The 27,746-nt window shown below is 43.8% G+C and overlaps 3 protein-coding genes across 6 annotated transcripts in view; 2 read left to right on the top strand and 1 right to left on the bottom strand.

Moving 5' to 3' along the window:
- Positions 1-12,462, top strand: part of spidr (scaffold protein involved in DNA repair) — a 42,281-nt gene extending 29,819 nt beyond the window's left edge. The window contains exons 12-20 of one of the 3 annotated variants that reach the window (XM_052088420.1): positions 3,687-3,777; positions 4,301-4,429; positions 4,516-4,575; positions 5,302-5,500; positions 7,672-7,815; positions 9,078-9,171; positions 9,238-9,352; positions 10,370-10,429; positions 11,679-12,462. In XM_052088420.1, coding sequence (XP_051944380.1) covers positions 3,687-3,777; positions 4,301-4,429; positions 4,516-4,575; positions 5,302-5,500; positions 7,672-7,815; positions 9,078-9,171; positions 9,238-9,352; positions 10,370-10,429; positions 11,679-11,798 — 1,012 coding nt within the window. In that variant the 3' untranslated portion in view covers positions 11,799-12,462. Of the gene's footprint in view, positions 1-3,686; positions 3,778-4,300; positions 4,430-4,515; positions 4,576-5,301; positions 5,501-6,034; positions 6,217-7,671; positions 7,816-9,077; positions 9,172-9,237; positions 9,353-10,369; positions 10,430-11,678 lie in introns of those variants that run through there. The other 2 variants (XR_007967148.1, XM_052088421.1) reach the window with 2 other exon arrangements.
- On the top strand, positions 114-27,659 carry mcm4 (minichromosome maintenance complex component 4). 2 transcript variants are annotated; one of them, XM_052088423.1, is made up of 17 exons: positions 114-119; positions 16,890-16,964; positions 17,058-17,219; positions 17,479-17,618; positions 17,704-17,805; positions 19,004-19,099; positions 19,176-19,271; positions 19,454-19,592; positions 19,700-19,920; positions 20,000-20,120; positions 20,517-20,776; positions 22,141-22,506; positions 22,593-22,720; positions 23,690-23,897; positions 24,648-24,876; positions 26,182-26,315; positions 27,298-27,659. In XM_052088423.1, exons 2-17 carry the CDS (start codon positions 16,904-16,906, stop codon positions 27,391-27,393), a joined length of 2,559 nt encoding a protein of 852 aa, XP_051944383.1. In that variant the 5' UTR covers positions 114-119; positions 16,890-16,903; the 3' UTR covers positions 27,394-27,659. The 2 variants fall into 2 exon arrangements, with proteins under 2 accessions (XP_051944383.1, XP_051944382.1); XM_052088422.1 differs by lacking the exon at positions 114-119 and adding an exon at positions 15,643-15,997.
- cebpd (CCAAT enhancer binding protein delta) lies at positions 12,077-13,433 on the bottom strand. The gene has a single exon (XM_052088572.1). The coding sequence runs from the start codon at positions 13,288-13,290 to the stop codon at positions 12,442-12,444; it is 849 nt and encodes a 282-aa protein (XP_051944532.1). The 5' UTR covers positions 13,291-13,433; the 3' UTR covers positions 12,077-12,441.
- Positions 27,660-27,746: the final 87 nt, after the last annotated feature.

Here is a 27,746-nt window from a genome sequence, read left to right as displayed (position 1 = left end):
AGTGCACAGGCAAGTCACATTTGAATATTCTTAACTGTCACACCTGTGGAACTTGAAGATGAATGCATTCAAAAAAATTAAAGCAGCGATTAAACGTGATTGCCATGTGGCAGAAAGGCGTTTCATTTTGTTCATTAATCGTCATTCAAATGTAAAATGAAGTCAGGAACTTGGAATATTTAGTCCATTCAAAGAATCAGTCTAGAACAACTCTTAACTCTGCGTCCCTTTGAAACATTTTAACATCAAGAGTTATGCAAGATTAAAAAGAAGTCAACAGCGTCAAAAATATACGTAATAATAAGAACTTTCAAGAAAATATTTCTTCTTCCATAACTGTCACCCTTTAAATGTTAATTCAGATTCAGATTCGTGCATTCATTCATCTTCCGAGCCGCTTGATCCTCACTAGGGTCGCGGGGGGTGCTGGAGCCTATCCCAGCTGTCTCCGGGCAGTAGGCGGGGGACACCCTGAATCGGTTGCCAGCCAATCGCAGGGCGCACAAAGACGAACAACCATCCACGCTCACACTCACACCTAGGGACAATTTAGAGTGTTCAATCAGCCTGCCACGCATGTTTTTGGAATGTGGGAGGAAACCGGAGTACCCGGAGAAAACCCACGCAGGCCTGGAGAGAACATGCAAACTCCACACAGGGAGGCCGGAGCTGGAATCGAACCCGGCACCTCTGCACTGTGAAGCCGACGTGCTAACCACTGGACTACCGGGCCGCCAGATTCAGATTCATAAAACTTTATTTATCCCTGTGGGGTAATTACAGTAGAAGAGCCATTTTAATATTGTGTTTGAAATCAAATGTGTTTGTTTTTACGGTACTTTAACTGCAAAGTCGAAAAATAAGTAAACCACTGCTGAAAAGTGCTTGTGAAACATAATTAGTGGCTATAGCTGGCAGCTAAAGATAGATTTGTAACCTTTGTCTTGTTCTGGGCCATTTTAGTTTGTACAATAGAACCTCAAGAGCCATCTGAATTTTAATGAATTCCTGGATGGGAAAATGTGATGTAGGAATGAAACAACATCGAGTGAAACTCCCTGTTAGATGGATTCAAAACACTCACGGTGCTATATGTATGTACGTAGTTATTTTGAAGATTGAAACCCACAATTCAGCATTCAAGAAAATGTTCAATGCTATTTTTTTTCCAGAAATGAGTTCAGAGTTGAAAAATATTCTCTATTTGGAAATGAATCTTTCACGTATGAGTTTCACTGGTCAAATTGAAATACTGAAATACATAAACTTTTCTGGGCTCCCCAGTGGTCCACTGTTTAGCGTGTCAACCTCACAGTGCAGAGGTCGTGGGTTCGATCCCGGCGCCGGCCTTCCTGTGTGGAGTTTGCATGTTGTCCCCGGGCCTGTGTGGGTTTTCTCTGTGAACTTCGGTTTCCTCCCACATTCCAAAAACATGCATGACAGGCTGAATGAACGCTCCCAATTCTCCCTTGGTCCGAGTATGAGCGTGGATGGTTGTTTGTTTCTGTGTGCCCTGCAATTGGCTGGCAACCGGTTCAGGGTGTCCCCCGCCTGCTGGTATAGGCTGCAGCACCCCCCGCGACCCTTGTGAGGATGAAGCGGATCTGAAAATGGATGAATGGATGAACTGTTCTACCATATTGTAATGTATGAAGTTGTACCTGTAAAGCTGGGTACCTGTGGTGTCAACCTTTCACATCAATCTCCCGGTAAATACCAACTCCCGCCAATTTGAAGTGGCATATTTTGTTCAAATGTCAAGCGCGTGACCACGTACATACAAGTCAGGCACGAGGCGTCTTTGGCACCCACAGTAGCAATGCAGCTTACTCATGTTGCCATCCCGATGGGGAGCAACCCCCCCCCACCCCCCTCCCTGAGGAATTTCTGTCGAGTACAACGTGTGTAACGTAAATCCAAATAAAAAAATCCCCAAAACAAAAAAATCCAACCCGTTTATAGCGAGCCGGCTTGGTAGCGTGCTAAAAATTAATGAGGGGCTTGCCACCTATTTAAATGCAAAACTCAAAATTACTTGAAGATGAACCTAACAAGTGTGGCCGCAAGCATTGTTACTCATGCTCAAGCAGTCTCACTGGACTCGAATGGGCTGCAGAACCGGTTGCCAACAAAGGGACACCTTTGATTACGAGGCTGACTAAGTCGCTGATAAGACGGCAAAGTACACAGATGAATGAGCAGCATTCACCGACTACCGTGAACTCATGACGACACATTTCCTCCCTTTTTTTTTTCTTCCTTTCTCCCTTCCAACAGTTTCGGTTTGACAGCTCCGGAGCATGTTCAAGCATGAGTCGTCTGTCATTGGGAGAGATTAACATTAATCAAGCAGTACAAATATGTTACATGTCATTTTCTAAATTGTTTTTTGGGGGCCACAAGTCTTTTTTCCGTTTTTTTTTTTTTTTTTTTTTTTTTTTGCTGGAACGCTATAGTTTCAGTAAAAATAAACTCAAATCATTTCAATGGATTTGAACTTGGCTGTACTTTCCCCTTCTGTTTTTGACAATGTATAGAACAAAAATGACCCCCAAAAAAATCTAATCAGGTCTGTGAGACGTTAATCATTCTAAACTGCACATCGGATTGGTCATAACACGGTTCAGGCAGTGTACATGTTAAACAGACATCTAACTTTATTTTTTGCAAGACGAGAATGCAACGCACTGAAATAAATTGCTTTTTTTGGTGACAAAAAATTCATTGAAAGAAATTCATTTGTTTTCTTTAAGCACGAAGCATTTCTGTTGGTCTCTCTTAATGTACTCGAGTTGCAATACCTTATGTTTACTTTGTTACAGCTGCAGCTGTTGTGAAAGCGCTATATAAATCAGGATGTATTGTATTGTATTATGGAAATTCCTAGGATATGCTCCAACTTAATTTATTTTGGTTGAATAAACTAAATTTATTCCGAGTCGTATAATTTTTTTATATATAGGTTCTCGTTCTCGTCCACACTTGTGATGACGTCTCGGCAGAGAAATGTGATTGCCTCGTGTCATTTCAACTTGAATGCGTCTGTTCAATGGAAACGTGACCAGATTTCATGCAAATTCCACTTGCGAAGTAATTGATGACCAATTACATGTTATGTTTCAGTACCAAGCAGCCAATATACCTGTAAATGTGCAAAATGAGCTAAAACTCAAAATTCAAAACTCCGACCGGGGTTGCTTCACGAACCTCCCAATTTTTGGAGCCCTAGATCAAAGTTACCAAGATAGAGCTCTTCTAAACCTCGGGAGGGGTTGCCACAGAACTTTTTTTTTTAACTTGTGTACAATGACTTTAAAAGAAAAAAAGAACCGCAATGTCTACAGAAAGAATAGGGACCTCACAGCAGTCCCAGCTTGGTCCCAAATAATAATAATAATAATAACGTACATTAGGCAATGAGAAACAACGCTGTTTATGTACATAAGTAACACATACTTTGTTTTCATACATGAATGTGACCACCATCAAGAATAGTCAGCAGAAAGCTTAGATGAGCAGTTAGGAATGTGCCTGCCTCCCTTGTGCTAGAGTGGAAGTGAAACTGCTTGCCAAAGTTCCACTGAAGTCCTGAATTCAGCAACAAATACCCCCAGTCGCTCTTCCAGCATCTGCCCCACCCTCTTCTCACTCCTCACTCCTTACTCTACATCCTGTCTCACTCTCAGGCGCTCCAGTCTTTTCAGCTTGATAGACAGTCTGTGGCCCCCGTTGAAGCACCCCCTCGAGTGCCATGGAAACGCAGCAAGCATGCCCACCGTAAGTTCTAACCATAGCCGGACTCATTTTTCGGTGTACCGGCGCAAACCATTGCAACAACAAAACTGTGTGCAAAGACCAGACTGCCCCCTTAAAACAGACTGAGTTCAGTGAGGCAAAAAAATAAATGCTGTCATTCTTGATTCTGGAAGCATTTTCACAAAACATGTCCCAGACAATATTTCTCCTTTAAGGTGATCAGAGCGACGCTAAAACTATACTTGAATGGTGGCTTTCGACTTTTGCACAGTACCCTATATAGTAACGCTGAAAATTACTGTTTGTGATGCATAAATAATAGTGTAAAGACATGTTGCTCAAACGTGACTTGATTAAATGCAGTGACTTCCTTCCTTGGGGGGTGGGCGGTGGGGGGGCGGTCATTTGTTTTGTTTGTTTGGTCGGTTGCCTGGCCACCAGCAGAAACTTGAGAAAATCACAAGAAATGAGGCTAAATTTGCAACATGTTTTCATGTGGCTGTTTTGAAAGAAGCCTGTCCTAATTGTCACATTTTCATCCCAGAAGCGTCCTCCGAGCTTCTGCTACCTCCTGTCAGGTCAAGAGAGCTCAGTGGAACCTGTGGAAGAAGGTCCGAGTGTGTCCCCGCTGCACCATCCGTCCACGTGGCAAACGTTGCGAGATGCACTACAAGTGAGGCGGCCAGTAAGATGAGAAATGAAGTTGCGCAATTGCCAAAAACCTCACACTTCTTTTTTTTTTTTTGTGTCCACTTGCAGAATGACCATAAAACATACTGCTGCAGTTTCATTGCCACTGTTATTTACAAGAGAATACAGGTACTCTTTTTTTCTTCTTTTTCACTTGGAATGCTATTATTCGCCTTTTAGAGTGGGCCTCAACAAGCCTGACAACGCATATGGCCAGTGCGTTTGTCCTGGTGAAAATATAGCAACATCCACAAAGATGGCTGATGCTAAATTGAGAAGCTTTTTTGCCTTTTGCATCCACTTTGAGCAAAGTAGGGCGTCAAAAATTCATGATGATTGTTAATTAAATTTGGGGCTCAAGCTCCCTTTTAATTGCTCAACTATTTTGTAGCCTTTGCTGTCAAAGTTTAATGATCATTTTGAGGATTCACTTTATTGCTGCTTACAGCTTTAATTTTACTTGAAGTGATCACTCGGTGATGTAAAGCCGAAAGGTTACCAGAAGTGACTCAAACCGCCTTTTTTGAGCTTATTTGCCCTCCTAACTGATAATCTTGACCTCTGACCTCGAGAAAAGCGCCTGTATCGCCGTGTGTGATAATGCTCGCGAGGCTCGGCCGTTCTTTGCTATTGATTGGCCAAACCTTTAAACTTTGACCAAGATGAGATAGCAAGCTCCGGGTGGACTTTGTGCACTGCGGCACAGATTAGATGTGTGGATGTGACTACATTGGCAAAGTGCTGCTGTTTGTTCAACGGGATGAGTGAATCATCCCGTCTAGTTGAAGCAATTGGACATAAACGAAGCGCTAAGTTGACTAAATATTTCTCGGTGACGTCTCTTTGTGCCCTTAGAGTTGCGATGTCGGTCAAGGTGAGGTTTGGCTGGTGCTGACAGACCAGAGCCTGCAGGGGGGCTCGCCCGACCGGCCCTGCAGGCGAACGGTGCCACTGCATGTGAACGCTTCCTGTGCACTCACTTCCTGTGTCGTAAAAGCGTTGAATGACCCCGCGGTGTGCCGCTTGTCATTCACAGACGCCATCAAGGAACACGGTAATCTTTCATCTATTGCTCTTTGCACTGCTGAATATTAGTAGTTTGTACATTATGTGAGCACATTATGTTCTCAGAAATGCAGTATATCCTTAAATAGTGCCCCTTCCTCTCGGACTGAATTTACACTGTGCCCATTTCCAATTTAATGCCTGCACTTTTTTTCTTCTCCTTAAATACATTTTCCATGTGCATTTCAAGTAACAAATATCCAATATGGCCACGTGAAACAATCCCCATGCCCATGTGTAAATAATACCTAAACCATTAACACAGGGCTGCGACATCATCACCTAAATCAGGGATCCCCAGCCACCGGTCCACGGACCAGTACCACGGCCCATTTGGTTCCTGGGCAACGCAGAGACAGACCTGCGATTGATGAGCATATTCACTCCATCAAACATGGCCTAAATGTGCGTGACTCGAGCCTGTCGGAGTACTCCTTCTAACATTGGTTTGCAAGTTAACATAAACAGAGTCGGCCAATAAATGAAGATGAAACCATTTTGACAAGAGAAGTTTCTCCCCTAGCGGTATCTCCAGAGTGAGGTCGAGGAGGAAGCTGTTGTGCAGGGTGTGTCGTCAAGAACAAAGCAATGCAAAAAAAACGTTGAAGCATTTGAACAAGCAGCACCCAAGTGATCAAGTGGAAAGCATGAAAACTCACAAAATGTTGTGGGCGTCCATGGTTATGTTTTGAGCTCCGTGACGTTCCACTCCTTTTCAACACAATCCAATAAAGGGCCTCCTAACCACCTGGAGTTAAGTAAATGTCCTGCCCAACGTTTGTGGGATTACTATTTTAATGTTTTCATTTTTTTATCATTTACTGCTGAAGATGGTGAATGCAGGACAAGTTTTAGTTCCGCAATCTATGGCGAACGTTTTTGTGTGTTTGTTTTTTAATCATTCTGACGACCACAATCGTTAAGACTCAACAATTGAGCTTTATGTTTCCATGTTTCCATTTACATGTTCAACTTCATGTGCGCAAACTCCACACAGGAAGGCCGCAACACGGATTTCGAACCCCTAACCTCTGCACTGTGAGGCAGGCGTGCTAACCAGTCACCCACTGTGCCGTACTACGGTGGAACAATTTGCCCCCATTTCATTGTTGCATTTTCTCTTATGTTGACCAAGGAGGCTCTTTCAGTCCCAGGCTTTTTTTCCACGGATACAGAAGATCCTTCATTCGAATAATAAGCAGTGTGTCAAGTGAAATTGGCCTTTAAAACATAACATTTTGGAGAGGAAAAAAACGGTGGAATAAGTTAGTGACCTAACTCCTCAATACATGGACTCACGCTCATCTTTAATAGAGTGCAAGTAACTAGTTTACAACACTTGTAAACTTAAACTCATATGAGAGCTGAACACCTTCAGTCCGTGCTGCTGTTTTGGTTAGCAACCTTGTTCAAATGGGATCAGTGCTTCTCATTTCACTAAACTGACATAAATTACTGGTACATTTAATGTTGTTATTTTTTCCTGGTGTGTAATTTTAGTCAGCTATTTTTTATTTCAGTGCTTTTAAATGTTAATAACTCTGTATCTGCTTTTAAATGGTGTTCTTTTAATTACAGTATGTGAAGAAGATCGCATAGCGTGCATGAATTTCGCTATAAATCAGTAATGACTTTTTTTTTAATAACGTACTGGGGCACTGACGAACGTTTCAATAATGTGAATTTTTTTTGTTTCTCATGAAGCACGCACCCCCTTAGTTTTAATATCTTTTTTTTAAATAGTGTTATTCATCAGATTTTACAGTAAAGCTATCTTCAGGTGCTATCAGGGTACGACTATTCACACTCACAGTCACGCCAGTGGACGATTTAGTGTCTTCAGTGAACCTAAGACGCATATTTTTGGAATGTAGGAGGAAGCCAAAATATGAAAAAGCACACAAGCACGAGCAGAAAATGCACACTACACACAGGAAGGCTGAGATTCAAAACGAGTCTGCCAAAATTTAAAACATGATACTAAATTGGTTTTCTCTGCAAGATACTTTTTTTAATGATGTATTTATGATTTGTTGTTCTTGTTTTGATCTCAGTCGATTTGTCAGGGTGTACCTAATGAAGTGGCCTGCAAGTTTATACAGAAACATTAGCGTTTGAGCTTGCACGCGTGTTTTGTTGTTATTTAATGCATGCATGTAGGTGTCCTGTTGTGCGTGGAACATTCCATCATTGAAGTGGCGGACTCTGTCGACTCTCGCTTGACACAGGAGCCCCCGGCCCAACCTGCGAGACTGGATCCACTCCATGTAGAGGTCACGCCCAACTCGTTGTGCACTCTCTCAGGTCAATCGCACCCACCCACCACCATCAAGATACCTCTCTGAAGGCAAAAGAATGCCGGTCCGTCAAGGTCTTTAGTTTGATACGGCAAAAAAATACTTCAGATGTTCATTTTTCAGCACTCTGTCCTCCCTTATAAGGGCCAACACACGCTTTCAATTGCATCCATTTTTTAACACACATCTTCCTCAACGCTGTTTACTCAAAACGAACACCAACACATTTAATTTGCCTCGGCAGCGTGACGGCCAAACCATCAGTGAAAAGTTTTTGCTTTCTTTGCTTCCTTCCAGCTGTGAAAATGTGGCTGAAAAAAAAAATCTGAAAATCAGATAATAATCTGCATCTGTCAACTTATGCGTGTCACAGTGGAGGAGCAAAGTGCACACCCGCGACCCCTCCGCTTCTTCTGTCCGCACATGTTTGCTCAGGTGGCCGAGAAAATAAATACAACATTATCTTTTGCGCTCAAGTGTGACTAGTATCTGTTGGAAATGATGAGTGGAGTAAGGCCTCGGGCCCAGATTGTGCTCAATTCCTTATTTAAGGCAGCATACTTTTCTTGTTTTTGTGTTTGAGGAGTCAGATGTGGTTCTGCTTTGTCTCATTGCCATCTCAGATTTCAATAAAAAATCCAAGAGTATCAACCAGCGAGGAACGACGACCCCTTGCACCCATTTTTCTGGCGAATCCTCGAGCAGATCAACAACATTTGATGCCATGCTCCACCCGCATTCGATGGCATAACTGTTGGTGTAACAATTTTTCAAATCTGTCACCCGTTTGTATAGGATTCCTGCTTTCGTTTGAGGCTCCTTCGGGCAAATCCTTTGCAGCAGTGCGTCAGAGTACAAGATGGGCAGTTTGCCCTAAACGGCCACTTTGAACCAAAATGCCAGCCTTCCTCGTCAATTTTAGTCGGAGGTCTCTGAGAATTGGTCGTGCATCCAGTTTTGATATAACACTCAATTTTGGGTGGCCCAGCTAAACTGGTGTCAGTGGCTAATTTTTTCCACCTTTCTGAGAATCCTCGAACATTAGATTTTGACCCCATGCTCCGCCCACATTCGATGGCATCCGCATAAAAGCTTTGTGCTTTATGTGCTGATGGGGCTCATTCGGGCAAATTCCTTGGCAAGAAATCATCAGATAATTATGAGCCCAAGAATTCGCCCAAAATGGCTGCGCCTAACTAAAATGGATGACACATCTACCAACACCAATTGTTGTAACATGCATGCGGATTTTCCATTTTATCTTTGCAGGGGTGATTGTTGGGGTGGATGAGAGCGCATCTTATTCCTTGCCCGTGTGCAGCCAGTGCGGAAGCCACCAATTACAACCGGTACCTCCACCAGGGTAAATTTCCAAGACGAGAGAGCAGCCCTACCTCCGCTGTTGTTGACGCGTTTGTTTTTGTCACAGTTGGAGTTTCCACTGTCGCTCATGCAATTCGACGATGGACAAGCCAATTACCAAAGTGCAAATGGAGGTCTTCCTGAGCTCTGCTTCTGTACAAAATTGCACCATAAAGGTTAAGGTGAGCATGCTTGCTTTCTTGACTGCATTTCAGCAAATGCCTACAAATGGTACACTTTGAGGTCATATAAAACAACATGCCTCAAAAGTCAGGCATGCCTCACCCCGTGTCTACATGTGACGTCAGCAAAAACTCAGATCGCGAGAGCGTTAAACTTTGAACCCATTTGAACTGTTGCCAACCAATGCAGGTAAAGATTTATACAGCATGCTGTAATATTGAGCATACCGACATTAAAACAGGTAGTAATCACCAAGTGTGTTTTTTCTTGAGCTTTTTTTTTGACAGACAGACTTGAAACACTAAAGATTTGAGGAATACCTATGAAATGCAAGCCTTTTTGTTTTAAATCTCTGAAGGCATAACACAGAAAGGTAGACCCTGGACCGGTTGCCAGCCAATCGCAGGGCACAAATAGAAGAAAAACTATCTGCGCTCACACTCACACCGAGGGACAATTTAGTCGAGTGCCACACATGTTTTTGGAATGTGGGAGGAAACCGTAGTACCTGGAGAAAACCCACGCAGGCACGAGGAGAACATGCAACCGCCACGCAGGAAGGCAGGAGCCTGAAATGAACCCTTCACCTCTGCACTGTCATTCCTTCATTCATAATTTCAATTTACTCTGAAGTATCAAAAGAGAGAGAGAGAGTGTGTGTGTGTGTGCGTGTGCGCGCGCGCAGATAGAGATCAAGACATATTCTGAATCCTATTTAAAATAAATGGGTTCTGTGGAAAACAATGCAAACATGTTTTCAAGTAATTATATAGGTGTACTGTACATACAGTATATTGTTGCGTAACGTAATCAGTCTTGCAAGGCGATAAAGCCATCATCTTTCTCTCTGCTGATACACACTATATGTTATTTAAACTCGGGGTCAATGTGTCGCTCAGCATCTGGCGCACATTAGTGGTGAGTCATTAGTTTTAATTTGCAGTCTTAAGAGGATTATTAGCGATATTAATGTCAACACACCGTCTTTTTTTTTTTTCTCCCTCACCACCACACAGCTGCAGCATAATACGATCATGTCCCTTCTTGACACGGCTGTGCTGGAGCACGCAACAGCGGTAAGTTTACTTTTTTTTTTTTTTTTAACTACAGTATACTGTACGCACTTTGTTACATAAGACTGGGCTGAGGCGGGACACATTGATGTTCTGTAAAGTCACATACCGATAAAACTGATCTCATCCCCCAGTCATTGTCCACTTGTTATATATGCAGATTTCAATACCATTGTTATGTAATTTATAGAATCTCTTTGAAATGTATGAGTACATTTTTGCAAATAACACTTCGCCAGAAGAGATTAGAATTGTTTATCTAACAGATGAAATCATAAACAAATCTCCAACTACGATCCCAAGCACTTGAAATGCTTGTAAACCTCATCAAATAAAACCTCATATTGCTCTACCTCTACACCTCAGTGCACAGATGCACAGTCTACATCACCTGTAGGTCGTGTTAACAATCTTGATGATTCACAATGTACAGACAGTACCTGTTTGTACACGGCAATAATTATGATGATTATTTATTGTAACTGTGCAGCCCAGGTTAAACCAATGAACATATGACTGTACAGCAAAGCTCAAGAGTTCATCTGGGATGGTAGGAAAGTCTGCTGTTTTGTGACCTTCCAACCCGACGTCGCGGCAAACGCTTTTTGGGGATTTTACCAACGCAAACCCGCTGGATCCACTCAGTGACAACACACCGGCGATTGTGGATTGCTTTAGAGATGTTCCGCTGAGCTGTGGTTATGGATTCCAAGTTTGCAAGTCGTGTTCAGTCCTAGTTTGGCAAAACTGTCATGAACCAGAGCAGACATGCTGCTACTATTACAGTATCTCTCCCATGGACTGTGAATCATCATCGAACACTGTGTTTTGGTGTGGATTACGGCTGACAGTTGCAGTTTACTATATCAACTGAACAGACGCTGTAGTGCAGTCAATCGCAACTGCACCCAATATTTTGCCACAGAAATATAACTTTTGGAGGATTTTGACATGTCATGTAAAAATATACAAATAAGTCCGTTTTTCCACCCTTAATGGAGGATAGGTTCCCCAAAAATGTGCAAATAGGTGAATGCACTCATGTCAAACTGCAAATATAGAGTCCACTATATGGTTACACTGTAGAGTTATTGTGAACAGAGATATTTACCAACTGCAGCTTTGGGGGCGAGGCGTCTATGTCTATGCAGGGGTCTTTCGTTTCCCAGTGCAAATGACATGAATGACCTGAGATAATTACAACTAGGAGCGTGTAATACTAAATATTTGTTGTGTGTGCTTGTGGTTTCAGTGTTCAGATTATGATGTGTCCACTGTGCTGGGGAAAGAAGTGGGCCCCCTCACTCTTTATGTTCGCGTAGTCTCCAGGAGACCTTCACTGTGGATCAGCCTGGAAGAGATCTGCCTCTGAGGTTTTTTTTGTTTTGTTTTTTTGCTCTACTTACCCCCCTTTTTAGGGCCTCTTGCTGAGTGCATGAGGGGAGCACTCTGCAGCAGGAAAATGAGGTGGTGTTGGTGTGGAGTGGCGGTTGACTGGCCCTATGTGGACCAATGGCATGCGTCCTGTCACAGCCGCCCACGTGTTCCATCGCTTCACGTTTCGCGCATTTATTTAAAAAAATTATAAAAACCACATGAAAAATAAACTTGTGTTATTGCTGACATTTGATGACACCACAGCCCACTGTGCACCTTTACAGTTGTTGTTGTTTTTATTGTAGCATCCATAAACAAAAAAACGTTTCATACAAACTATAGAAAAAAGATCATGATCTGGCTCTTATACAAAGTCTGGAATTATAAAACATGTACCATGGCAGGTGTGTATGACATAATGTAAATGCAGTGGTAAAATAATTTAATAATACAAAGGGAGAAAAAATGAATCCCACAAAAATATGGCAGCAACATCATATGTTTTCCAGTGCCATTATGGTAAGCTTAAAATACATCTGGTACAGATGGTAAACAAGTTGTCTCTGAGGTATGTCTTCAAAAAAAAAAGTTCATTCGAAAAAAGAGGGCTCAAGGAGACACGTGGAGGCGTCACCCGGTCACCGAGCCTCCGTGCTGACGCTCCCCGCAAAGGAGGCGCCGGGCATCTGCTTGAAGAACTCTCGAAGGCCGCCAAGTTCTCTGGTGAGTTGCTCGATGGTTTTGTGCAGTCTGTCGTTCTCGGAGCTCAACTCGATCAGCTTCTGCTGCATCTCTAAATTGCGCATCTTGGCCTTGTCCCTGCTCTTCCGTACGGCGATGTTATTCCTCTCGCGCCGTTGTCGGTACTCCATGCTGAACCGGTCCACCGCCTTCTTCGTCTTCTCTCGGGCGGACTTGCGCGGCGAGCCCTTGGCCGAGACGGGCTCCGGCGTGGTGGGCGGCGTCGGCTGCCCTGTGGGGAGGCTGACCGAAGTCTGCGCGCAGGTTTCGATCTGACACGGCAACGAAGACGACATATCACTGTCGCTCCAATCAGACTCTTGCTTGATGGGCGCCCCGAAAGGACCCTTGTTGAGCAGCACCGAGTCCGATCTCCGCTCTAGGCCGTATGGGACCGCGCAGCCGGGCAGCACTGCGCCCTGTGCGGCGTACAACTCCGCCTTCTCTTGCTTGACCGTGTTGAAGAGGTCAAGAAAGAGCTCGTCGTTGCACAGCTCCAGGTTGGGCACGGACGTCATGGACTCGATGTACTGGCTGAAGTCGATGGCGCTCTCGTCGTCGTACATGGCCGGGGCGGTGAGCTCCGCCATAGTGGCCCCCTCCTCAGCCCGGATGGCCGGCTTGCACGGGCCCAGCGGCTGACCCCCCAGCTTGGCGCTCTCGTAGAAGTTAGCGGGCTCCATCGCCCAACTCATGTTGCATGGTGGAGACACGCCGTGAGGGTCAAAGCTGTATATGTCACACATGAACTCTGCTGGCTTGTCAACGCGGGGCGGTTGAGTGTGATGCTGGTCCGAGTTCACTTCCTGATCCTTGATCGCTGACTGTCAGAACGCTTTTTTCACGCCTTGTCAAGTTGACGCTTCTGACTCGTCGCTAACTTTGGCGCACTGTTTTGTATCGTTTCGCGCTGACGTCACGCACACCCTCCCTCCGGCGGGCCAGTCAGGTTGGGAGCGGGGTCACATGATCTCCGGTAACTTCCCATTCGAAGGGAACAGGGGGCGTTGTTTTTTTTTTTACTACGACTACATGAATGGCTCTGAGATGTTTACATACTGCTGCAAAGTTTCGGAACACGCAGAATTCTGGCCTTAGGACAGTTGGTATCTATCTGAATACGAAGGTGGTGCTGCTGCTGGTGGGGGCAAAAACAACCCCCCTTCGGCCCCCCCACGAGATCCCCAGAGGACCTCCTTGACAGACAGACATGCATTTGATTGAAAATAACTAATTATTATAGTTTAAAATCACCATTGGCGACCACCTTAACCAAAACAGGGCACAAACGTACTGATTCGTTTAAGTATTTTAACCTTTTATTTCATCTCAGCGACCCCACATGACGAGTGTGTGTGTGGGGGGGGGGGGGGGTAATTGTGATTCTGCTCTGATCAGAATGAGCACCATCTTTTTTTAAAAAGACAAGACATTTGCCTCCTGTAGTTGACGTGAATGTAATAGTGTTGGGGAAGAGGGAGACAGACAGACCGACCGACCATAACAAAATATAGATTACGGTCATACATACTGTAATCAAATTGAATGAGCCAAATGATACGGAGTGAGCTACAAGAATGAAAATAGTAATGGCACTATAGAAATGTGCGAAAGTCCGTTTAACGTGTGTGGTGTACTCCGGATGACCAACGAAGCACACCTATAAAGCACCTGACAACCGTCTCATCTTCGTAGTATCAAGCCTGACCTCTGTGAGGAAGCACGGTGCCATGTATTATCAAATCAGAATAAGCTTTATTGTCAAAGATAATTGTAAATTTAGCGTTTTCTGTTTATTCACCTGTCATTGCTCTTTCTTCGTTCTCTTTACCAGTTTATTAATTTTGCATAATTGTATTTCAAAAGGTCTTACACTAACCTATGCTACAGAATACAGATTTTTTTTTATTTTTATGAAAACCCCTTATGCACCGATGAACATCCAGGGTATGGACATAGAGAGGGTGACCTCGTACAAGTACCTTGGTGTTCTTCTGAACAACAAACTTTACTGGTCAACAAACACGGACACCCTGATTAGGAAAGGACTTCCTACTCAGGAAACTGAGGTCTTTTGGGGTTCAGGGGTCGCTCCTTAAGACTTTCTATAACTCGGTGGTGGCCTAGGCCATCCATTATGGCATTGTCTGCTGGTCTGGCAGCATCTCGGCCCGGGACAGAAAGAGACTGGAACGACTGGTCAGGAAGGCCAGTTCTGTCCTGGGCTGCTCCCTTGACACTCTGGAGGAGGTGGGCAACAGAAGGATGCTAACTAAGCTAAAAGCTATGATGGACAGTCCCTCCCACACCCTCCAGCCCGCCCTGACAGCACTCTGTAACTCCTTCAGCCAGTGACTGTTACACCCGCGCTGCAAGAAGGAAAGATACCGACGCTCGTTCCTAGCGACTGCTGTCAGGATGCTGAATAAAAATAATAACAATAATAATAATAATTAAATGATGTGAAAAACAATTGCAAATAGCACTGCGATTTATCCATTTTGTATTTATATTGCACTTAATTGAACGGTGTTTGTTTGTTTTTTCTTCTTTCTACCCCCATTCTTGCTGCTGTAGGCTGTAAATTTCCCCCGTGTGGGACAAATAAAGGATATCTTAATAGACCAAAACATAAACAATCATATGACGCACAGCAAGTGCGGCGGTAAGTGAGAATGCTTCTTTGCGTCAACTGAAGTGCTAAGTGTCGTATGTCAGAAAGTCGCAGTAAACAGAAGTTTGCGTGTAATAATTACAACCCAAGCACATTTTTTTGTGTACATGAAATTATAAAATGGAAATTGCGCCCCGTGGCGGTCAATGTGCACTATTGCAAGGTTAATGTCGACATAAAGAAAAATAAATGAACACACTTAAACGTCTTAATTACGTTTTTGAAGTATTTTGTTTTTTTACTATTTAATCAATTGCATAGAATGATAAGAAAACAAGAACTGGAAAAATATTTCCATAAACTGGACGCGATTTATTTATTGTAAACGGGAGAGTTACGGTATTCGATAAGCCACGACACATTCTTGTAAAATAATTGTGGTGCGGGGGTGGAGGGTAATTTGGATTTTAATTGTTTTACGCCTTTTGATGAGATTAAACTTTACAAACAAGTGAACCGGTTCGGACGAAACCAAATATGATGGCGACGTCTGCACCATAAAATTCAAATAACATGTAAGTAACATTTACTTAAATAAAACCAAATACGATCCGATTTATATCTATACACTGTCCTTTACGTACAAACGGGAGGGTTAACCCCATTATTTGACGCTGATATGGACAAACATCATACTCGAATTCCACCCTCAAAAGTGGAAGATCCAACCGGAAGCAAGAAACGGACTCTCGTTGACCATTGGTCCAAAGTTCCCCGCGAAAAATACGTCACAGAGAGTTTCGCGCCATAGCAATCGGCACTCGTGTCGGCAGAAAAAGGTAAGACGTGTCTCCTTTGCTTGACTTTTGTGTGATTAAGCACTGTGTAAATGTCAACTTGGACGGAGATCCAAGTCGACAAACACGTCCTCCACCATGCTTGCCATGAACGCCGTGCTATTGTTGGTTCACTTATTTGTTGGAACACCGAAGTTTGTTGTCAGCCTATTGTTTGCTCAGTGGCCTTATATGTAATGGTGGAAATGTTGCTGACCGAAATGAAAGCTTCCATCGAAACCTATTACTGTATCTCCTACTGCACCCCTCTGATTTTTTGGTTTTCTCAACGTCAATAAGTATAATCTGGGTAATTAAAAATGTAGAGTGTGATCTTTAAAAAGAATGAGCATCACGTCATACGAAACCAAATATGATGGCGGCGTCTGCACCATAAACTTCAAATAACATTTAAGTAACATTTACTTAAATAAAACCAAATACGATCCGATTTATACCTATACACTGTCCTTTACGTACAAACAGGAGGGTTAACCCCATTATTTGCCTTATGTATTTAAGAATTTTTTAAAGTTAATTATTTTTTATCTATAGTGGACTCTGGGGCAAGGGTGAACATATTTTTTTGATTGGGGATTTTTTTTTGGGGTGGTTGGGGCGAGCAAACCTGTTTTTCATGGAAAACACATTGGAGGTTAGGTTTCACTGAATTTTGGTGGGTTATGCTCAGATTGATGCTACTCGCGGGTTTGGCGAATAGCACCCCCCCCTGCCCCCCCCCCCCCCCCCCACACACACACAAATACTGGGGGTCTCTCTGTTCTAGTTTAGGTTTCTTCACAACATCTTCGACTATAAATTCAATTTATCTTTAACTTGGAATATTTTTATTTTCTTTACTGACTTTTGTGAATTCTTTTTTCTGCTTGTCTAGATCCATTCTCCACAATGTCTTCTCCAACATCAACCCCTGGTCGCAAAAGAGGCAGGAACACCAACCCATCCACACGTGTGTTGCACTTATATGTAAACATATACATGTGAAGTTTCTGTATGAGTTGTAGGAGGAGGACTAGTAATTGTATTGTGTTGTAACACACAGCCCGCAGCGATGGCCCAGCCTCCTCGCCGGCATCTCAGCGGCGCAGAGCCCATGACTCCTCCGCAGGTGAACTGATGCCCATGCCCACCTCGCCCGCCACAGATATGCTCAGTCCAGCAGCACCGCAAGACGTTTCTCTGTTCTCCAGCCCTCGAGCCTCAGGTGACTTATATGACACGCAGTGCCATGAAAAATGATTACACCCTGCCTGTTTTCTGTGTCCTTTACATATTTATCACACATCAAGGTTTCAGTTCAGCAAACGAATTTTAATATTACACAGAGACAACACAAGGAAATACAAAAAGCAGTTTTGAAATGCCAATTTAATTTCGTAAGGCAAATACTTTTTCACACCATAAGTACCACTTTTTAATGTCGAGACGCTCGTTTGAACTTCCTGAACATTCTTTTCAATCAGTTCTCCCCAACGACGTTGACATGAGCTCACCTCTCATTTATGGGACGCCCCGGAGTAGTGTTCGGGGCACCCCTGTCCGCCAGCGACCCGATCTGGGCTCTGTGAGAAAGGCCCCTCAAGTTGATCTTCAGTCTGAACCCGTAAGTGGTCGTCCAGATACACATGCTCTTTCAAAGTTTTATTTATTTACTTTTTAAAATATTCTTTTTTCTCTTTTGTTCCTAGCCGAGCGGTGAGGGCGCAGTTGCCAGCGAGCCCAACATGGGTCAGAGGTTGGTCATCTGGGGAACTGATGTCAATGTGGGCACATGTAAAGAGAAGTTTCAGGTATGTGGTGTTTTGCCTCGATTCTTTCTATTTTGTTTTGTTCCCCCTCCTCGAGTGACAATTCAGATTTCTACTCTCAGGTGGCACATTTGGAACTTGACAATACAACATGTAGCCCTCATTTAAATTAATGGAGTGCAGGCAGCAGTCCAATTGGGCCAGAGGTGTCAAACTTCAGTCCTTGAGGGCTGATTTCCAGCATGGTTTCAATCTTTCCCTGCTCCAACACACCTGCAGGATAACGGCCCTCAGTAACTGGAGTTTGACACCTGTGGCTGAGGCCAACTAAACCCTGTAATGTATTTCATTGTATCTTTAGATTTGTAATATTTGTTTTTGGGTTAGTTTCCTTTTCATCTTCAGATAATTTAGTTTATAATGAATTTTTTTCTGACTCTTGATTAGAATATTAGGCAAGGCATCTTTATTTACAGTATACACATATTCCTATTTAATTATATATGGTACTTTTTGTTCTTCTACTCATCCCTTTCATAATTTTGCTGTTGTAAATTGGGAATGTCTCTTGTGAGACAAAAAAGTTTTCTTATTTTTCACACACAGGGTAACTCGGCATGTTTGACATACTTACAAAAACACATTTCAAGGCAAAATAAGACATCCAAAAAAAGCTGAGGAATTTGAAGAATCTAAAAGCGAAGTAGAAAAATAAGAAATAGTTTACTAAAATTACCACGAATAAAAATGTACAGTATAAGAACATGATTTTGAAATAATTTATTTATATGCATGGGAAGAGCTAGTTTTTAACCTGGATTGAAAGGCATTTAAACTCGGGGCGTACCAGTTTTTTTGGCAGCTTATCCCATTTGAGTGCAGCATAACAACCAAATGATGACATAGCACATTATTTGAACTGTTGTCACTTGGGGATTGGGGACATTGATTGATCTGGCTGCGTATCATCTGCAGAACCACGATAGCCAACATTGCTGATCTAAAGAATTTGACACAAGGTTAGCATATATTGACTGAACAAAAGGTGTCTAAAGACTGTCCCTTGAGGGACCCCATGTGAGGACTCTGTCCTTGAGTGGAGCATTCTATTGGGTTATTTAATGGATTTTTAGGGAGAAGAATAGCAGGAGAAGCTGATGAAGGCTTTGAATGAGATATGGGTTATTGAGCCCGCAGTATAAATCCCGCCAAAGGTCGTCATTGTCTGCTTTGCCCCCAGAGGTTCCTGCAGAGGTTTGTCGACCCCAATTCTACAGAGAACGAAAACGCCGGCCTGGACCTCAATGAGCCCATCTACATGCAGAAACTGGAGGAGGTAACGACTTGTACTACTCTTTATTTTTATGGTTAGAAAATGTGTCACTCAAAATTATTATTTTTTGCCTGGTCAGATCAGCGTAGTTGGCGACCCTGTGCTCAACGTCAATTGCGGTCATGTGCAAGGCTTCGACACGGAACTTTACAGACAGCTCATCAGCTACCCGCAGGTTTGGTTCCTCTGCTGTCCGTTTAACTATTGTTGCTATATATATGGGTCATTTGGTAGGGGAAGATCACCAGAAACCTTTGTACAAAATTACGCTTATTCATGAGATTTATGTGGAGACAAAATATTTCCCATCAAATATGAATTCTGATGATAATTTCCCTCCCGTGTCTTCTTTGCCAGGAAGTCATCCCCACCTTTGACATGGCCGTCAACGAGCTCTTCTTCGAGCGTTTCCCGGACTCCAGCCTGGAATACCAGATCCAGGTGCGTCCCTACAGTGCCGTGAAGACCCGCAACATGAGGAGCCTGAACCCAGAAGGTGAGTGGGACCTACAGGGTGCCTTGCCTGTGACATCATATTTAACACGCCACACGTTTGGAATGGGATCGGTGCGGTTAATGGCACCTTCTGTTGTGGCACTGCAGACATCGACCAGCTGATCACCATCAGCGGCATGGTGATCCGCACCTCGCAGCTCATCCCAGAAATGCAGGAGGGCTTCTTCCAGTGCCAGGTGTGTGCCTTCAGCACGCGCGTGGAGGTCGACCGCGGGCGCATCGCCGAGCCGGCTGTGTGCCGCCACTGCAACACCACCCACAGCCTGGCGCTTATTCACAACCGCTCGGTCTTCTCCGACAAGCAGATGGTGGGTTGCCGAGCGCCGGGGCAGATCTGTTTATGTGTGAGTGGGGTCACGGCATCTGTCACTTTCGTTTGTAAAACAGATCAAAATTCAGGAGTCGCCCGAAGACATGCCGGCGGGCCAGACGCCGCACACCACAGTTGTGTACGCTCACAACGACCTGGTGGACAAAGTGCAGCCCGGAGACAGAGTCAACATCACCGGTGAGACGTCACTCCGCAGTATGAGGCCTCATTTACAGTGCATGGTTGAAGGGACACTATTGAGAGATCCCTCATAGCTGCAGAAATGCGGGTGGGGGGGGGTTACATGGTGGTCACCCTCATTTAAATCCACGGAGGAAGGAATCAGCCCAAGCCATAAATGCCTAATATTTAATATAAATGATTGCCATTATTACTATTGTCATTTCTAGCTATGTGTCACCACCACAAATGTGATAACATAAAGTGGAACTTGCGTACATGCAGAACGAACACCCTTTGTGTTTTTAAACTCGTAAATGTTTCAAATCAGTTATGGAGTCAAAAGGGCTTCGCATGCCATCATTGTGTGAAAAATGTACTGAAGCATCCGGTAACACTACGGTGTGGTTGCAGGAATCTACCGGGCGGTGCCCATGCGTGTCAACCCCATACAGAGCAACGTCAAGGCCGTGTACAAGACCCACATCGACGCCATCCACTTCCGCAAGACGGACGAGAAGCGTCTGCACGGCCTGGATGACGAGGCCGAGCAGAAGTTGTTCACCGAGAAACGCGTGCAGACCCTCAAGGAGCTGTCGGCCAAGCCTGACGTCTACGAGCGGCTCGCCTCCGCGCTGGCGCCCAGCATTTATGAGCATGAGGACATCAAAAAGGTGTGTGAGTGTACAGTAAATGCTCTTGTCTTATTTATAGTATCCCATATATCATGGGTGGGGGGCACCTTAAAAGATGGAGGGGGACATAATTTTTCGGTTAGCACTACAGGGGGAGGTACATTTGCATCCTAAACAGATGTATGACAAAAGCGACATTTTAAATGACAAAATGTGCATCTTTTATTGAACCGATGTACCGAAGAATATCTTTGAATGCTCAAATCCAATTGAAAGATCCCCTCCTCAACCACAAAAGCTTTGAAGCAAACAAAAACTAGCTACATACAGTTGACCCGCTTTTCAATGTAACCCGTTTTCGTTTTCACCCCGATCACGTTCACATTTCAAAGTCTCAACATCACATCATCGATTTTTCAATTTGACGATTTTCCTGACAACAAACACCTTTCTTATGTAAATTTCAGATTTTTCCCGGTAGTCCAGTGGTTAGCACGTCGGCTTCACAGTGCAGAGGTACCGGGTTCGATTCCAGCTGCGGCCTCCCTGTATGGAGTTTGCATGTTCTCCCCGGGCCTGCGTGGGTTTTCTCCGGGTGCTCCGGTTTCCTCCCACATTCCAAAAACATGCGTGGCAGGCCGATTGAACACTCTAAATTGTCCCTAGGTGTGAGTGTGGGCGTGCATGGTTGTTCGTCTCTGTGTGCCCTGCGATTGGTTGGCAACCAATTCGGGGTGTCCCCCGCCTTCTGACCGAAGACAGCTGGGATAGGCTCCAGCACCCCCGGCGTCCCTAGTGAGGATGAAGCGGTTCAGAAGATGAATGAATGAATAGTGAAAAGGCCTTTTTTTTCCATCCCCCAACAAACCATGCTATGCTAACTGCCACCGTGACATTGCTTATGAACAAAATTGGACAGCGCAGGATTCCCCTCAGTTGCTGAGCAATGCTGCACATCTGGAGGCACAGCGCGGTCCTGAGCACATTGTCTGAAAATATGTGCGGTAAACGGAACCAAATCTCGCTGTCTGTGAAGGCTGAAATTCCCTCTCGCTTTCAGAAGGGGGTCTCCCGAGACTACGAGTTGGCTAAGTCAACGATTTTGACAATTATTTGCAATGGCAACAAAATCATGGCAGACTTTCTGGCCAACAGATTGAAAGTAAATGGCGTAGGGGCGGGGCATGTCCTGAACTGGAGAAGGCACTTAGCATTTGCTGACGGAATGTTTTCAGGGATGAAATTTCATGCCATATCAAATCTTTTTTTTTCCTCATACTGTATACATATAATCGACATGTTTATACTGTATTTCATGCATTTACATCTATAAATGTTCATACTGTATTATACATCGCAGTTGGCGGCCATTTTATTCAACCACGTTTTATTTCTCATTCCAGGGCATTCTTCTGCAGCTCTTCGGTGGCTCTCGCAAGGACTTCAGCCAGACGGGCCGCGGCAACTTCCGCGCGGAGATCAACATCCTGCTGTGCGGGGACCCGGGCACCAGCAAGTCTCAGCTGTTGCAGTACGTGTACAACCTGGTGCCTCGTGGACAGTACACGTCCGGGAAGGGCTCCAGTGCCGTGGGCCTCACCGCTTACGTGATGAAGGACCCGGAGACGCGTCAGCTGGTGCTGCAGACTGGCGCGTTGGTGCTGAGCGACAACGGCATCTGCTGCATCGACGAGTTTGACAAGATGAGCGACAGCACGCGCTCCGTGCTCCACGAGGTCATGGAGCAGCAGACGCTTTCCATTGCCAAGGTACGCCGACCTCAATGCGGCTTGAGTCACACGGGTGTGGAAAATTGGTCTCCGGGGGTCACACGTTTCCCTTCTTTTGAGCGCAGGCGGGAATCATTTGCCAGCTGAATGCCCGCACCGCCGTTTTGGCCGCCGCCAATCCTGTGGAGTCGCAGTGGAACCCCAAAAAGACCACCATCGAGAACATTCAGCTGCCACACACGCTGCTCTCCAGGTTAGTACCGCTTGCCGCAATGCTAGCAAACGGCATCAAATCCAAGCCCTCAATATAAAAAAAGTGGCTAATTCCTGCTTTAGTGGACTCCTATTACACCAAATGGAAGCAGTAAGTAGAAATCTACCAAAATAAAGTCATCGAAGAAGCTTTGGTTCACAAGATGGTGAATACTATTTCTCAAGCTGAGCTTCCTCTCGAGGTAATGTAGGCAAAAAAAAAGTGGAAAGCCAATTTTTTATTTTATATATACCATATTGGCCCGAATATAAGACGGTGTTTTTTGCATTGAAATAAGGCTGTGTAGTGAGCCCCTGCCACGAAGAAGAAAAATAGTGGTAGCATGAAGAAGAAAAATAAAAAATAGCGGAGAGAAGAAAATAATAGAAGAGATAACAGAAAAGGAGAAACGTAGCGACAATCTGGAGAAAAGCGGGTCGAAGATTGGCCAGGTCAACTGGCAGCTGAAGTTATGTAATTTACATTTCTAAAAACAGAAGCCATTCATTTATGAATGTGATTGCACTTTAGTTTACATATTTAAATGTTCAGATATTAAGATTTGAATGGGGCAAAATAGCATGTTTTTTCTCTCAAATGTATTGTTATAATCTTTTGTTTCAGATGTACTGTAATTTTCTGTATAAAAATTAATTTGGTGTTCAAAAACTGTTTTTTTCAAACTTGAGTCTTGAAAAAGAGGGGGTCGTCTTATAATCGAGGCTGTCTTGTATTCGGGCCAATATGGTATATATAATAAAACAAACCTAATACCAGAACAAAAACATTGTTATATATACACACACACACACACACACACACACGCACATCTTTTTGACAAAAAGTTGGTTGATACCTGCTCCGACTGAACTTCCCATCTAGACTTCCCATCCCATTTTTCAAAAAAGGGCCCAAAATATCCAAATGCACACGAAAATCACTGAACTTTTTTTTCCCTCTCTGTGCCAGATTTGACTTGATTTTCCTGATGCTGGACCCTCAGGATGAGGCGTACGACCGTCGGCTGGCCCACCACTTGGTGTCGCTCTACTACCAGAGTGAAGAGCAGATAGAGGAGGAGTACCTAGACATGGCCGTGCTGAAGGACTACATCGCGTATGCGCGAACGTACATTGCCCCGCGACTCAACGAAGAAGCCAGCCAGGCACTCATTGAGGTACAAGAGTCCCGCCGCCATTTTGTTGTGCTGAGCATTCTGGTAGCCGTTGGTCACAATGCTGTGTAATCAGCAATCACAACTCATCCGTTTTCTGAGTTTGGTCATATAATGTTGGCAATCTGAGCCGTGATTGGTTGATACCCGAGCCCTGAAGCTCTGAGCAACTGTGATGTCATTTTCAGACAGCAAGTAACAAAATGGTCACACCCCGAGATGGATAAAAATGGGTGGATTTTGCTGCTTAATTCATAAAATGCGAACGCATTATTAACTCAACTCGACTGTATTTATAGAGCACTTGAAAACAACCCTCGCTGTATACAAAGTGCCGTACATGGAGCAAATATACAACAACAAAATTAATCGCAAAGACAGTAGCAAGCACAAAACTGTAAAACTAAGATCAAGTCTGAGTCATGCTGAGACAAATACCAAAGAATACAAATTAGTTTTTTTTTTTATTTTTAGAATCAAATTAGGTTTTAAAGATGGGCAGCGATGGCGCTTGCTGACTTTTCAATGGGAGGTCAGACCCCTGCGCCTGCATGGAGCATATTATTGTCAACTTGACAATGTCAAGACAATATTAGACTTGTCCCCTTTTTGGATATTTACCCAATTTAAAATGGGGACCCATCTTTTCACCAAAATACTCAGAGAATCAAGAATTATAGGACACGGCAAAACATAAACATTTCGTACAGAAAATAGTAAACCTAAAATCAATTGTCGCATGGTCTTCCTCAGGCGTATGTGGACATGAGGAAGATAGGCAGCGGCAGGGGAATGGTGTCGGCTTACCCCCGACAGCTGGAGTCCCTGATCCGCTTGGCCGAGGCTCACGCCAAGGTGCGCTTCTCCGAGAAGGTGGAGACCATCGACGTGGAGGAGGCCAAGAGGCTGCACAGGGAGGCCCTCAAGCAATCAGCCACCGACCCGAGGACGGGATTTGTGGACATCTCCATCCTCACCACTGGTAGGCAATGACATCACTTTTGAACCATGGTGACTGTCATCCAGCAATGGGCAGAAGTTAACCATTCCGTTATTAGCTTTCGTGGTGATTTAGGAGGGGGGAAATGAACGTCGGTGATGTGCCTCATTTTTCAAGGTTAATTCTAAATGTGAAAGGTTGTCAAAACAATATCATACGGTATCACGTTCTTTTTCTCACAAATTGTTGAAAGCAAATGTAAGCTGACCAATCGTGATCGAGCGCAAGACGCTCACATTGGTACTGCTGCCAATCCCCACTTGGGTGCTCCTTACGAAAACGGCCCAAACGTGGAGTAAATCAAAATTCTTGGTTCAGGAAATGGTGGTCAATATCTGCCACCGGGGATAATCCCATCAAGCCATCGAAAACAAAAATAATCAAATAGAAGGACAACCGCATAAAAAAAAGCAGTCATGGAATATCGGAATGTTCTGTTCAGATTAAATCTGGAGTGCCGCTTTTAACTGTAACAAGGGAATGTGAATAAAAGCAGCAAGCGGAAAACTGCCACAAAAACGAATGGCACAAAAAGAGCCGCATCATAGCCCAAATTAACTTTGTTTACAAAGTTGGTCAATATTGGCTCTGACCATCTGTCAAGCAAATTTGAGAAAAAAACTGGAAGTAGAAGCCTACCGAAAATTAAACAAATGGTATAAGAAATTGCCTCATATCAGCAGAACAGTAGCAGCAGGAAAGCATCACAATAAAACAAGTCACACAGTACACGCACAACTTCAGGTTTTTTTTGCCCTGATTCAGGTTTTTCTCTAGTTCGCCGTTTCAATATTATTATTATCAATAGGTTTATAACAGTAATGTTACATATTTATGAACTAAGGGTTAGTTTTGGCATCCGTTGGATTTTTTTTTTCTGAAATGTCATTTACAATGTATAGTAAAATCCATATTGTGCATGCTCTTGTGGGTCAAACTTTAAAACAAAAAATGAAAATATCACAAACCTTCTGTGTGAGAAAATGTAGCTTTTTTTAAATTCGGCGACTAAAATGCTAAGGGACACTCTGATTAAGATTTGCTGTTGGACAGTCTTTTTGGTCAATACCAGGTCCAGCCCCAAGAGTCCTAGCCAGCCAATGTGAACAAAAAGCAGGAATTTAATCTCACAGAATATTCCACTCAATTCTTTAGTGAAGGAAAAGGTTGTTTCCCCATCTCCGGCTGAGCATCCCACCAAACCAATGGAAACAAAAAAACAAATCAAATCAGTAAGCTGACACTGTGTATGTTCACATGTTCCTAATAGTGGTTTTCTGGTACCAGGTATGAGCGCCACAGCCCGTAAACGTAAGGAGGAGGTGGCCCAGGCCCTCAAGAAGCTGATCCAAGCCAAGGGGAAGGTGCACGCTATCAAGTACCAGCAGCTGCTCGATGACCTCCGAGGCCAGTCGGAAACTGTAAATGCGTATATATTTTTCTTTCTCTCTCACTCTTTCTCTCATTTTTAATTATATTTTAAATACTGTGTGTGTGTGTGTGTGTGTGTGTGTATGTATATATATATATATATATATATATACACAGTATATTTTTTTTCCCAACATGGCGCCCGAGCAGGCAGCCTTCGGCAAGTGCTCTTCAAGAGCCTTGCTTTTTTGTTCTTTTTTTGTTCTTTTTGTTTTGTCACGTGTTATTTGTTTCATCGTGTGGACCTGATATGGACTGTTTTCAATGTTTTTTGGCCACGGCATTCGTCAAAAGAAAAATTATGTGCTTGGTGGTTGCGCCTTCTCAGCAGCACGCCTATACCAGCACAGATTTTGATTGGGGAGGGATGTCGGCGCCATTGACTGTCGGTGCTTGACAGACCTGGGGCGCTTGTGTTTTTTGCGCCTGTAATGGGCAGCATTTGTCACAACCCCTTTTTGTTCAGTGGAGATGTCGGTGCTGTTGAACAGTTGCCGTTGGTGCGGCTGGATGGATGGCTGCTGAAGTTGAGGATGAGCAGAGAGGAGCATTGGCGCAGAGCGTCAATGCATATTTGGAGCAGAGAGTCGCCACTTGGAATTAAATGGATTTCCATGGGGCAGTTTATCAATGGATGCTACAGCTTCTTGTTGACTTTGAAACTTAGCTTGTATCCGACATGTGCACATTTTGAGCATGACGTCTCTGATCCACTGGTTAAAGGACACTTTGATTCTCTCCTCTTTCATCTCAAACTGCTTCAAATAACAAAGCGCGTGACGGAAAAATGGTTAGGACTGCACGACTGTCTGTGTTTTGTTAGGTTTTGTTTGTTTATTTTACTTTATGTTAACTGTTTTGTTCAGTGGTTTGTTACAGCTGCCGCTGTTGTGAAAGCGCTATATAAATCGGCATGTATTGTATGTATTTTAATCTTCATGATATGACCCATGCTGTTTGACTTCTTCCCAGGCCGTGACCAGGGAGTTATTCGATGAGGCGCTGCGAGCCCTCGCGGATGAGGATTACCTGACAGTCACCGGAAAGACTGTGCGACTCCTCGCCTGAGATGCCACCTGACTTTATGTACAGTTTGATTTGAAATGTTTTCTCTTTGTGCTGTATTAAAAAAATGTGAATAATGCTTGTATTACTGAAACACGCCTTTTCTGGGGATTAAAGATTTCGTGGAAGTTCACTTTTTTTGACAGTTTGTTTAAAAAAAACCGCTAATGCCTAGTTAACAATTATAGTTATTAATTACAGCTAATGTTGGTAAATTGTATTTGTTTAAAAGCTGATTTGTTTGTATTAAAGCAAACAATCAAAAGCTGCTCACTGAGGTATTTTTGTGGAAAGATGAATTCGTTACAGGTCAATTTGTGTATCTTTGCAATGCTGTGACTGAATGTTGTAAAAAA

The sequence above is a fragment of the Hippocampus zosterae genome, chromosome 15 (genome assembly GCF_025434085.1).
Source record: "Hippocampus zosterae strain Florida chromosome 15, ASM2543408v3, whole genome shotgun sequence".
In the NCBI taxonomy this organism is placed as follows: Eukaryota; Metazoa; Chordata; class Actinopteri; order Syngnathiformes; family Syngnathidae; genus Hippocampus; species Hippocampus zosterae.
This window is presented reverse-complemented; position numbering and strand designations above follow the sequence as displayed.

What these genes read in the sequence shown, in the direction of transcription:
- cebpd (XM_052088572.1), bottom strand. Translation starts at nt 13,290, where the DNA reads ATGTGTGACATATACAGCTTTGACCCTCACGGCGTGTCTCCACCATGC.
- mcm4 (XM_052088423.1), top strand. Translation starts at nt 16,904, where the DNA reads ATGTCTTCTCCAACATCAACCCCTGGTCGCAAAAGAGGCAGGAACACC. An exon ending in CATGTAAAGAGAAGTTTCAG is followed by an intron (nt 17,806 to 19,003) that starts GTATGTGGTGTT and finishes CTTTGCCCCCAG; the next exon opens with AGGTTCCTGCAGAGGTTTGT. An exon ending in AGCTCATCAGCTACCCGCAG is followed by an intron (nt 19,272 to 19,453) that starts GTTTGGTTCCTC and finishes CTTCTTTGCCAG; the next exon opens with GAAGTCATCCCCACCTTTGA.